We start from the raw sequence: 12,413 nt of genomic DNA, 5'->3' as shown, positions 1-12,413 counted from the left end.
TATTTGTTTTTTGGGTGTTAAGTTTGATAAGTTCTTTATAGGTTTTGGATACTATTTATCAGATATGTCATTTGCAAATATCTTCTCCCATTACATAGATTGTCATTTAGTTTTATTGATTGTTTCCTTCACTGTGCAGAAGGTTTTTATCCTGATGAAGACCCAATAGTTCATTTTTGCCTTTGTTTCTCTTGCTTCCGGAGATGTGTCTAGTAAGAAGTTGCTACAGCTGAGGTCAAAGAGGTTGCTGCCTGTGTTCTTCTCTAGGATTTTGATGGTTTTCTGTTTCACATTTATGTCTTTCTTGCATTTTGAATTTGTTTTTGTGTATGGAGTAGGAAAGTGGTCCAGTCTCATTCTTCTGCATCTTGCTGTCCAGTTTTCCCAGTACCATTTGTCAGACTGTCTTTTTTCCATTGGATATTCTTTCCTGCTTTGTCAAAGATTAGTTGACAATACAGTTGTGCATCCATTTCTGGGATCTCTGTTCTGTTCCATTGATCTATGTGTCTGTTTTTGTGCCAGTACCATACTCTTAATGGCTACAGATTTGTAATATAGCTTGAAGTCTGGAATTGCGATGCTTCCAGATTTGCTTTTCTTTTTCAAGATTGCTTTGGCTATTTGGGTTTTTTTGTGGTTCCATACAAATTTTAGGATTGTTTGTTCTAGCTCAGTGAAAATGCTGGTGGTATTTTGATAGGGATTGCATTGAATGTGTAGATTGCTTTGGGTAGCATAGACATTTTAACAATATTTGTTCTTCCAATCCATGAGCATGGAATGTTTTTCCATTTCTTTGTGTCCTCTTCAACTTCTTTCATAAGTGTTCTATAGTTTTCAGAATACAGACCTTTTACCTCTTTGGTTAGGTTTATTCCCAGGTATCTTATGGTTTTGGTGTAATTGTAAATGGAATTGATTCCTTGATTTCTCTTTCTGTTGCTTCATTATTGGTGTATAGAAATGCAACAGGGGGCGCCTGGGTGGCTCAGATGGTTAAGCGTCTGCCTTTGGCTCAGGTCATGATCCCAGGGTCCTCAGATCGAGCCCCGCATCGGGCTCCTGGCTCTGCGGGGAGCCTGCTTCTCTCTCTCCCTCTGCCTCTCTCCCTGCTCATGCTCTCTCTCTCTCTCTCTGTATCTCTGTGTCTCAAATTAATAAATAAAATCTTAAAAAAAATAAAAATAAAAAAGAAATGCAACAGATTTCTGTACGTTGATTTTATATCCTGTGATTGCTAAATTTAGGTATCAGTTCTAGTAATTTTTTGGTTGAGTCTTTTGGGTTTTCTACACAGAGTATAATGTGATCTGTAGATAGTGAAAGTTTGACTTCTGCCTTGCCTATTTGGATGACTTTTATTTCTTTTTGATGTCTGATTGCTGAGGCTAGGACTTCCAATACTATGTTAAATAATGATGGTGAGGGTGGACATCTCTGTCTTGTTTCTGACTGTAGAGGAAAAACTCTCAGTTTTTCCCCAGTCAGGATGATATTTGCTGTGGGTCTTTCATATACGGCCTTTATGATGTTGAAGTATGTTCCATCTGTCCCTACTTTGTTAAGGGTTTTTATCAAGAATCGATGCTGTATTTTGTCAAATGCTTTTTCTGCATCTATTGAGAGGATCATATGGTTCTTATCATAGAAGATAAGACTCCTAGCAGTTCAGAAGTTTTCCTTCCATTTCTGTTTTTTTGGAACAGTTTGAGAAGAATAGGTATTAACTCTTTTTTTTTTTTTTAAGATTTTATTTATTTATTTGACACACAGAGAGAGATAGCGAGAGCAGGAACACAAGCAGGGGGAGTGGGAGAGAGAGAAGCAGGCTTCCCGGTGAGCAGGGAGCCCGATGTGGAACTTGATCCCAGGACCCTGGGATCATGACCTGAGCCGAAGGCAGACGCTTAATGACTGAGCCACCCAGGCGCCCCTAATTGATTTCTTTAGTAGAGGCCTGTTTAGGGATTCTTCATTTTAAGCAAGTACTTTTATTTTATTTTATTTTATTTTTTTAATTTTTATTCTTATGTTAATCCCCATACATTACATCATTAGTTTTAGATGTAGTGTTCCATGATTCATTGTTTGTGCATAACACCTAGTGCTCCATGCAGAATGTGCCCTCCTCAATACCCATCACCAGGCTAACCCATCCTCCCACCCCCCTCCCCTCTAGAACCCTCAGTTTGTTTTTCGTCTACCCCTCCAATTTCCCCCCCTTCATTCTTCCCCTCCTGTTACCTTCTTCTTCTTCTTCTTTTTTTTTTTCTTAACATATATTGCATTATTTGTTTCAGAGGTACAGATCTGAGATTCAACAGTCTTGCACAATTCACAGCGCTTACCAGAGCACATACCCTCCCCAGTGTCTATCACCCAGTCACCCCATCCCTCCCACCCCACCCCCACTCCAGCAACCCTCAGTTTGTTTCCTGAGATTAAGAATTCCTCATATCAGTGAGGTCATATGATACATGTCTTTCTCTGTTTGACTTATTTCGCTCAACGTAATACCCTCCAGTTCCATCCACGTCGTTGCAAATGGCAAGATTTTATTCCTTTTGATGGCTGCATAATATTCCATTGCATATATATATACCACATCTTCTTTATCCATTCATCTGTCGATGGACATCTTGGCTCTTTCCACAGTTTGGCTATTGTGGACATTTAAGCAAGTACTTTTAAAACTTCTTGGAGAACTTCACGTCAAGAATAATGGCTTAAATTGTATTTTTAAGTTGGTTAATAATTATGTGTGTGAGGCTATATTAATATTTTGTTGCTCATGGCACTAGAATTGCTAAATTGGTTGTAGATCTGTGTATTAAGCTTAACGTGTAGACTCATTCCAAAAAAAATTGTTTATTTGACAGAGAGAGAGATAGTGAGAGCAGGAACACAAGCAGGGGGAATGGGAGAGGGAGAAGCAGGCTTCCCGGTGAGCAGGGAGCCTGATGTGGAACTCGATCCCAGGACCCTGGGATCATGACCTGAGCCGAAGGCAGCCGCTTAACAACTGAGCCACCCAGGCGCCCAGTATTAACTCTTTAAATGTCTGGTAGAATTCCCCTGGGAAGCCATCTGGCCCTGGACTTTTGTCTGTTGGGAGATTTTTTATTACTGATTCAATTTCTTTGCTGGTTATGGTTCTATTCAAATTTGCTATTTCTTCCTGTTTCAGTTTTGGTAGTTTATACGTTTCTAGGAATTTATCCATTTCTACCAGATTGCCTAGTTTGTTGGCATATAGCTTTTCATAATATCCTCTTATAATTGTTTGTATTTCTGTGGTGTTGGTTGTGATCTCTCCTCTTTCACTCATGATTTTATTTATTTGGGTCCTTTCTCTTTTCTTTCCTTTTATGACTGTCTTTGCTGCATCCCAGAGGTTTTGGACTGTTGTGTTTTCATTTTCGTTTGCTTCCATGTATTTTTTTTTATTTCTTCTTTAATTTCCTGGTTAACCCATTCATTCTTTAGTAGGATGTTCTTTAACCTCCATATATTTGTGGTCTTTCCAAATTTTTTCTTGTGGTTGACTTCAGGTTTTATAGTGTTGTGGTCTGAAAATATGCATGGTACAATCTCAGTCTTTTTGTAGTTGTTGAGGGCTGATTTGTGACCCAGTATGTGATCTCTTCTGGAGAATGTTCCATATGCATTAAAAAAAAAATTGTATTCCACTCCTTTAGGATAAAATGTTGTGAATGTCTGTTAAGTCTGTTCAGTCCATTGTGTCATTCAAAGCCATTGTTTCCTTGTTGATCTTCTGCTTAGATGATCTGTCCATTGCTGTAAGTGGGTTGTTAAAGTCCCCTTCTATAATTGTATTATTATCAACGAGTTTCTTTAAAAATTTTTTTTTTAATTTATTTGAGAAAGAGAGAGAGAGCGTGAGCGAGTGCACAAGCAGGGGGAAGGGCAGAAGGAGAGGGAGAGGGAGAGTCAGAGTCCCTGCTGAGCAGGGAGCCCAACGCAGGACTTTCCCAGGACCCTGGGATCATGACCCGAGCTGAAGGCAGACACTTAACTGATTGAGCACCTAGATGCCCCATCAGTGAGTTTCTTTATGTTTGTTATTAATTGATTTATATATTTGGGTTCTCCCAAGTTGGGGGCATAAATATTTATAATTGTTAGATCTTCTTGTTGGATAGAGCCCTTAATTATGATATAATTCTCTTGTTATATTCTTTGCTTTAAAATCTAGTTTGTCTGATATAAGTATGGGTACTCTGGCTTTCTTTTGATTTCCATTAGCATGATAGATGGTTTTCCATGCCTGTACTTTCAATCTGGAGGTGTCTTTAAGTCTAAAATGAGTCTTTTGTAAGCAACATATAGATGGGTCTTATTTTTTTAATCCATTCTCATACCCTGTATCTTTTCATTGGAGCATTTAGTCCATTTGCATTCAGAGTAATTATGATAGATAAGAATTTAGTGCCATTGTATTACCTGTAAAGTTGCTGTTTCTGGAAATTTTCTCTGTTCCTTTCTAGTCTTTGTTGCTTTTAGTCTTTCTTTCCCACTTAAAGTGTCCCCTTTAATATTTCTTACAGGGCTGGTTTAGTGGTCATGAACTCTTTTAGCTTTTGTTTGTCTGGGAAACTCTTTATCTCTCCTTTTATTCAGAATGACAGCCTCACTGGATAAAGTATTCTTGGCTACATATTTTTCCCATTCAACATGTTGAATGCCACTCTCTTGTGGCCGGCCAGGTTTCTGTGGAGAGAGCTACTGCTAACCTAATTTATCTTCCCTTGTAGGTTAGGGATTTCTTTTCTCTTGCTGCTTTCAGGATTCTTTCCTTATCTCTATATTTTGCGAATTTAACTATGATATGTCTTGGTGTTGGCCAGCTTTTGTTGAATTTGATGGGAGTTCTCTGTTCTTCCTGGATTTGGATGACTGTTTCCTTCCCCAGATTAGGGAAGTTCTCAGTTATAATTTGCTCAAATAAACTTTCTGCCCCCTTTTCCCTCTCTTCTTCTTCTGGGATTCCTATGATATGAATTTTATTATGCTTTATGGAGTCACTGAGTTCCCTAAGTCTACATTCATGATCCAATACTTTTCTTTTCCTCTTCTCTTCAGCTTCATTATTTTCCATAATTATATCTTCTGTATCACTGATTCGTTCTTCTGCTTTGTCCATCCTTGTTGTCATTTCATCCAGTTGGTTCTACATCTCAGTTATAGCATTTTTAATTTTTTAATTTTTAATTTTTAAAAATACTTTATTTATTTGAAAGAGAGAGAGAGAGACAGAGAGAGAGCACACACAAGTATGGGGAGTGGTAGACAGAGGGAGAGGGAGAAGCAGGCTCCCTGCTCAGCATGTGGGGCTTGATCCCAGGACCCTGGGGTCATGAACTGAGCTGAAGGCAGATGCTTAACCAACTGGGCCATCCAGGCATCCCTCAGTTATAGCATTTTTTATTTAAGCCTGACAAGTTTTTAGTTCTTTTACCTCTGCAGGAAAGAATCTCTAGTGTCTTCTATGCTTTTCTCAAGCCCAGCTAGTATCCTTATGATTGTTGTTTTAAGTTCTAGTTCAGGCATATTACTCATCTGTTTTGATTAGTTCTCTGGTCATCACTTCCTGTTCCTTCTTTTAGGGTGAATTCCCCTATTGTCATTTTGGGTAGGTCAATGTTTTTGTGTGTGTGTGTGTTAGGAAAGCCTGTTACGTTTCCCGCTCCTGAGAGTAATAGCTATATTAAGAAGAGGTCCTATACTATCCAGTGCCTGGTGCTTTAGGATGTGTTTCAGAGTGTGCACTGTGCTGTTGTGTTTTGGCTGCTCTATCCCTCAGGTCAGTCCTCTGCAGAGTTTCTCTTTGCCTGCAGTGGGGAGTGTTTGGATTTTGTCCACAGTGTGGCAAGTTTTAACTAGGTGTGTTTTGGTCTGCTTGTTAAGAGGCTAGATCCTATTTCCCCTCCTGTTGAACCTTTGCAGCACTCTATGGTCAGTAGACTTGGTGTGTGTGAAGGATTTGTGCTGGTCTTCTGGGGGAGGAGCCTGCTCTGCTCTGCTGGTTGTCAAGCTGACTTGCCCTAGTAAAAGGTGCACCTATAGGGTACGGGGGGTGGGCCCTGCCACTGTTTAGGAAGCCCTCACAGAAGAGCAGTCTCCCCTCTTGTGTTCCTGGCTTCCATCAGACCCTGCCCTCATGCTGTCTGTGGCTGAGCCATCTGCCCACCGCATGGCACAGTACTCCTGTGTTTTCAAACTCTCAGGCTCCCGGCTGGGTTTCAAAACTCCAAATTTTAGAGACCCAGAGCAGTGCAGCATGGTGACAATCCTCTGGGGGAGGTCTTGCCATGCTGCAGTTGGTGCCCATTAGTCCCAGAAAAGCAGTGACGTGATTGCACAGCGGCTTGGAGTTTATGGTAGAGTGCAGCAAAAACTAGCACCAGGGTTTGCTGCTCTCAGCAGGTGTCTCTGTTCCTGTGCTAATGACCGGGGCAGCCCACGGTGCCCACCAGCTCTTTTATCTCCCGAGGGGCCATGCCACCTCTCCCAAATGTACTCCAAGAAGGGGAACTCTTTCTTCCAGCGCAACCCAGGGGATCCTCAAACTATGCTGTCCGGTCCCAGGTCTCTGCCTTCCTTCCCCATAGAAGCACTGCTATGGCTGCCAGCCTCCACCAGGCGGTGGCTAATGGACTTCTGAAGCTTCAGACTTCGGGCTCCCCTGCTTGTAAAAACTTGTGATAATCAGCCGCTCTAGTTTTCCTAGTCAGTGGTTTTGGGGAAGTGTTTCTCTTGTGGTCTCTCTCTCTCTCTCCCTCTCTCTTTCTCCTCTTTCCAAGATCAAAACTGCCTCCCCTCCGCAGCACCTGTGTTTCTTTTCTCCCCAGAATCATGTCTGGGCACTTCCTATCTTCCCTGATGTGGCTTCTTTTCGCCCTCTAGTTCTGCAGTTTGTACTCTGCCATGTGAGGTCTTCCTCACCCAGCCCAGGTTTTAGGATATCTGACCTTGGGTATAATGAGAAACACATGTGATGTATTTGCTTTAGTAGACATCCTTATTCATACATCAGCCTGTTCTGTGGCAAAACTGAGACCCCAAGAAAGTAAATAATACTGGAATCTAATGTTATAATATAAGCTTAAGCTGTCTTCTTGGCGTGTTTCATCAAAGAGAATGTGGTTTCTTAGCTAAATGTGCATGTTTCTTGACACATCCTAGGAGTCTCATGATTTTTTTCAGGGCTAGATAAAGCATAATTTATTTTACTTTATTGTTTAAGTAATGTGTACACCCAACATGGGACTCAGACTTACAACCCCAAGATCAAGGGTCTCATGCTCTACCAACTGAGCCAGCCAGGTGCCCTGAGAAAGCATAGTTTAAAGAGAGTTGGGTTGTAGAGAGATGGACTATCTCAGTAGAGGACATGCCAAGGCCTTGGGTACTAGGGCAAGACCTTGGGTTCTAGTCCAAGTCCTACCACTAAATTGCTGTGGAATAACATACGTCACTGCTCTTTTTTGAGTTTCTATTCCTCCAAATGGAAGAAGTCTACAGAGTGAGGAGAGAGATCAAAGCAAGTTCACTGAATTTGAGAATATGATGCTCTCGTGATGACCACTGCCAGATGAAATGGCTGGTTATCTCAAAGCATTAATGTAGGAAGGAGGCCTGAGACAAATGGTCAGGAAGTACGTGATCACAGGGACAAGTTATGGCCTTTTTCTTTAATATCTATCAGGTTAAACTCTAACTCAGAGAAAACCAAACCAACCAAGCAACCAAACAAAATCATTTGTTCCCAGGATTCCTGGGAACAAAATAAAAGGAATGGAGATATAATTTGCATGCTTTCTTATTAGTTTTCCATTTTTTTTCCACAAGGGATTTGCAGTGACTTTGAGGATTAAGAATAGGAAGTAGAGTATTGAGAAGATGCCAAGCAATGATCTCATTAATTATACAGACAGTATTTGCGGGACACACAGAGACATCAGTTATCAAATGTTCACAAATGCCAGTGCACATGTGTATACTTGCTCACCACTTGTAACCCAGGGACTTTGCTGTTAAGACACATAGGAATACCTCTAAATATTCATTCGCACTCTAAAATATACACAAACTGAGCCTCTTATTTTATATGCAACTGTTTCCCATCAATATGTTGGTCTTCAGACTTATAATTTTATCCTTCTTGCTCATGAAAAAACACATTACTTGTTAACGTTAACGTCACATTAAAAATGCAGCATCATAAGAAAAGTCTCTGTAACAAAAGCAATTTTCAAAGCTGAGGTGATATTTATTGTAAAGTCTGTTCATTACACTAACACCAAATCCTACAACAGAATTAATCTTCTGTGATTTAGCCTTTATTTTATTCCACTTATAGAGGCAATTACCTTAGAGTATAAACTTCTTCGTTTGAATGTCAGACTCTGCAGAGCGAAGAATCTGTTATCTCTGTTCTAGTGGTAGCGTGGGACCTATGCGTGCAGCCAACTTAACTTTGTCTTACGTTTGTTTCCTTAAGAACTGTTTTTATTTTGTCATATGCAAGATTGATGAGAACTTGAAAAATGGGTGTGTAGTGGGGAAAAAACAAGTATATTGCTACAGGCTTAATAATAACTTATATATTAAATGATAATGAGAAAGACGACTGCTTCCATAGTGGTATTTAGCTTTTCTTCTGTAAAAGTTATTTGAATAACTTCAGTCTAATCAAGGAGGAAGTTATAGTGGAAGGCAGAGTGTAGTATTTATCTTATCTTTCATGCTATAGAATGCAATCATACACATAAAGTTCAATTCTAGGAAATGTTCCACTCTGCAGTGCATCTCTAGAATTAGAGTTTAAAAGAGATTAGTTATTTGGACTAGGTGGTGGTTTTAATCAGCTTGAACTGCTAACCGAAGTATCACTGGGTGGCTTAAACCACAGACATTTGTGCCTCACAGTTCTGGAGGCTGGGAAGTCCAAGATTGAGGTGTTGACAGGTTCGGTTTCTGGTGAGAACCTTCTTTGTGGCTTGCAGACAGCTGCCCTCTGATTGTGTCCTCTCCTGATAGAGGGAGATTGAACTGGGGTCTCTTCTTCTTACAAGGACACTAATCCCATCATTAGTGAGGGCCTCATGACTTTGTCTAGACCTAATTACCTTCGAAAGGCTGTACCCCCAGGTACCATCACGTTAGAGGTTAGAGCTTCAATATATAAATTTTGGGGAGACATAAACATTTGGTCCATAATAATGGTAATGAGAGGGGATGTAAGGAATTTGATCAGGACACTGAATCTCTTCTTCAGTTTCCTGCATTTTCTTACCTTTTTCCATCATCTTCAATCTCTCCCTTAGAGACTGCTTCAAAATTTCCTCAAAAAGGACTTTTACTGGATTGGTCTGAGGGACAATTTTGGCTGGAGGTGGGAAGATGGATCAGCCCTAAACATCTCAAGGTAAGGGGGTTCAAAGCAATGGGAAAAAAAGTGAAAAGGGGAAGAGAAATTATGTGACTGGGGAAATAGATCAAGGATAACAGATGGAGAGGAGAGGAAAGGGTAAGGAAAGGAACTAGGGAGCAGGAGAGGAAATGAATCGTGGATGAGAGCAAAAAAAAAAAAAGACATTTTAAAGAGAGACTAGTGAACAATTTTTATTCTGCTGTTTTGGGAGCTGAGAGAAGTGGGGCCTGAATTGGGAGAACTGCCCAGTTTTTATCCCTTCATGCCTTGCAGCTCCTTTGCTCTCATGTTACCCTAAGTGATTGACTTTTCTGATTTCTTACAGGATTCTTTCAAACAGCTTGATACAGAAGTGTGGTACCATCAGCAAAGATGGTCTCCAAGCCTCTAGCTGTGGAGTTCTTTTACAGTGGGTCTGTAAGAAGGTCAGACTTTGAGGGGTCAGATCTGTCATATGGCTTCCTAGTAAGAAGGAGCAGGCCTCTGGGGCTGGGATGGACATGAGTGTGAATACTGAACCTTCTAGGACATGGCATTCGATGCAAGACTCTGGACTCTCTGAGAACATTTAGATATTATCTTAACAATTTAAAGATCAGATCTAGGAACATTTGGGAAATAAACATTTTTTGTAGTACTTCTCACTCTAGTGACTGATGCTGCCTCCTTCATCCCCATTCCCACCATCTCTGTCAAAAAATGTACCTTTCCTCTATGTTATGATCCGAACTGATCTGACAAAATCCGTGCAGGTGTATACTATTGCTCATGTGTTATAGGGGTTTGATGTGTGCTAGTGGGTTGGCATGTTACTTATTCCTCATACTATATTGTTATATATTGTAAAGGGCCCTTCACAGATAAAGCTGTATTCTAAAGGATAATGCTAATAGTGAGAATGTAAGTTGTAGTAAGTGGATGAGAACAGGGTAGTGCTTTCTGCTTCTCAGCTCTTCACTTAGAGACCTGGCCTTGGCTGAATTTAATTTTTCTGGGGGTGCATAGATGTGGTTGAATAAACTGATATATGATCATAGCTTTTCCATGTTGTGAATGTGTGATTTGCAGGTTAATTTCACAGTAGTTGTCAATCTGAAGAAAGTTTACAGAAGCCGTTTACATGCTTGATTCCCAAATTATTTTAGGCATGAATGCCTCAAAAATGAGAAAAACTCGATTATTTCTCTTAAGTAGGGTTTGGAGATAGAGCAGGAGAGAAGGTGCTGTTTAAAAGATATAGGAGGGAGTACTGAAGGGGACCACCATTCTGTACTGTTATGACGCTGGATTATAATCTCTTATCTTTCTCTCATAGATTTTATTTTTTTAGGAACATGAACTGTATCTTATCCACCATTGTATCCCTCACACCTAAAATAGTGCTTGTATCAGTGAATATTAAATAAATGAATGGATGAATAAAAAATTTAAAAATTCTGACTCTAGTTTTTTCTGTTAGCCCATGAGTTAATTAGAGGAATTAAGGGCAAGAAACAGAGTATTTTCTAATCCTTCCTAACCCCACCTATGTGTGCATTCAGTAGCTGCCTCTAAAGAGGCAATGAACCAGTTTCGTCTAGATGTAATGTTCACAGAAGTGGTGGAAACAAACTCCCATCTCCTTATGATCTCTTACCTTTGGCTCTGGGGCGGGAGGGTGTCTCTTGATTACGAATGTGATGGTAGCGACTCCCGCTTGGTTAAGGATGTAATGATAATGACTCCACTTGGGCCATGGCCATGGCTGCTGCAGGGCGCACAATCTCATTTACTCACTCACAGAGAAACAGAGGAGGACGGTACGCTCCTGAGCTCTCCCCTGAGCAGGCAGCTCTTCTCTGCAACAAAGGTTCGGTCTTTTTGCAAGGATTTCTCACCACCTCTCATCAGGATTGGATCTAGTTCTTCACTGCTCTTTCTCCCTTTAGGATGTTACATTAGAAATCACTTATCTCCTAGTTAATTATTTATCCTCTAAACTTACTCATTAGGGGCCAGGGTCAGTTACTAACTCAATTCTTCTACTTTGCCTAGTGAAATAAAGTTTGAGTTTATTCTTGTGTCTGGTGCAAGAAAATGGTCTACTTTCATTCTTTTGCATTATTATTATTATTATTTTTAAAGATTTTATTTATTTGACAGAGAGCGAGACAGGGAGAGCAGGAACACAAGCAGGGGGAGTGGGAGAGGGAGAAGCAGGCTCCCGGCGGAGCAGGGAGCCCGATGTGGGGTTCGATCCCAGGACCCTGAGATCATGACCTGAGCCGAAGGCAGATGCCTAACGACTGAGCCACCTAGGGGCCCCACAAAAATAAAAAATTAACTCTCTTGATCATATAGTTATCTCCATGAAAAATTTTTTTTTACATCTGTACAAAAGGTCTTTCTTCATAAATTAACTTTTTAAATAATTTAATGGCTGTATACTATGTGATGTTTAACTAATCTTTTATTATTATTTTTTTAATGTACAGAGGTTGTTTCCCAAATGAGTATGGCACTTATTTCAGACCTATCTAGCAGCAGATTTCCCCTCCCCTCTAACCAAGCTACCAAATTTCTCTCTTAACTAATGCAAACATATCAAGTAGTGAGAAACCCAGGTTTATAAATGTACTAGGTACAAGGAGGGCGCTGCGTCCGGTCTGCACTTTCACAAAGCAGTAATATTCCAGGGAGCGTAGAGCCAAAATAGCGCAACTTTAAAAAAGGAAACAAAAACAAAAACAAAACACATTTCTCTTATGACAATGTAATTTTCACTAGACTCTACACTTCTCAGAGCATCAAGGACTTTTGAAACTATGAAATGTCACTGGCATCTATAATCAAATACAAGCATAAAATTTAAGAACTAAAAAGTACTGGAAAGAAAGAACTGCTCAGCCCTAGCTCTACTACCATTTGTTGAAAGGACTTTTTCTCTATTGCATATTCTTGCCTCCTTTGTCAA

At 40.2% G+C, this 12,413-nt stretch overlaps 1 protein-coding gene across 1 annotated transcript in view; it reads left to right on the top strand.

The window, feature by feature from the left end:
- KLRG1 (killer cell lectin like receptor G1) overlaps positions 1-9,897 on the top strand; it is a 29,228-nt gene extending 19,331 nt beyond the window's left edge. Inside the window, exons 5-6 of the mRNA XM_021690742.1 lie at positions 9,354-9,454; positions 9,786-9,897. Coding sequence (XP_021546417.1) covers positions 9,354-9,454; positions 9,786-9,897 — 213 coding nt within the window. The remainder of the gene's footprint in view (positions 1-9,353; positions 9,455-9,785) is intronic.
- Positions 9,898-12,413: the final 2,516 nt, after the last annotated feature.

This window comes from Neomonachus schauinslandi, chromosome 5 (assembly GCF_002201575.2).
Source record: "Neomonachus schauinslandi chromosome 5, ASM220157v2, whole genome shotgun sequence".
NCBI classification, from domain to species: domain Eukaryota; kingdom Metazoa; phylum Chordata; class Mammalia; order Carnivora; family Phocidae; genus Neomonachus; species Neomonachus schauinslandi.
The sequence above is the reverse complement of the archived record's forward strand: the minus strand, read 5'-3'. Positions and strand labels throughout refer to the sequence as shown.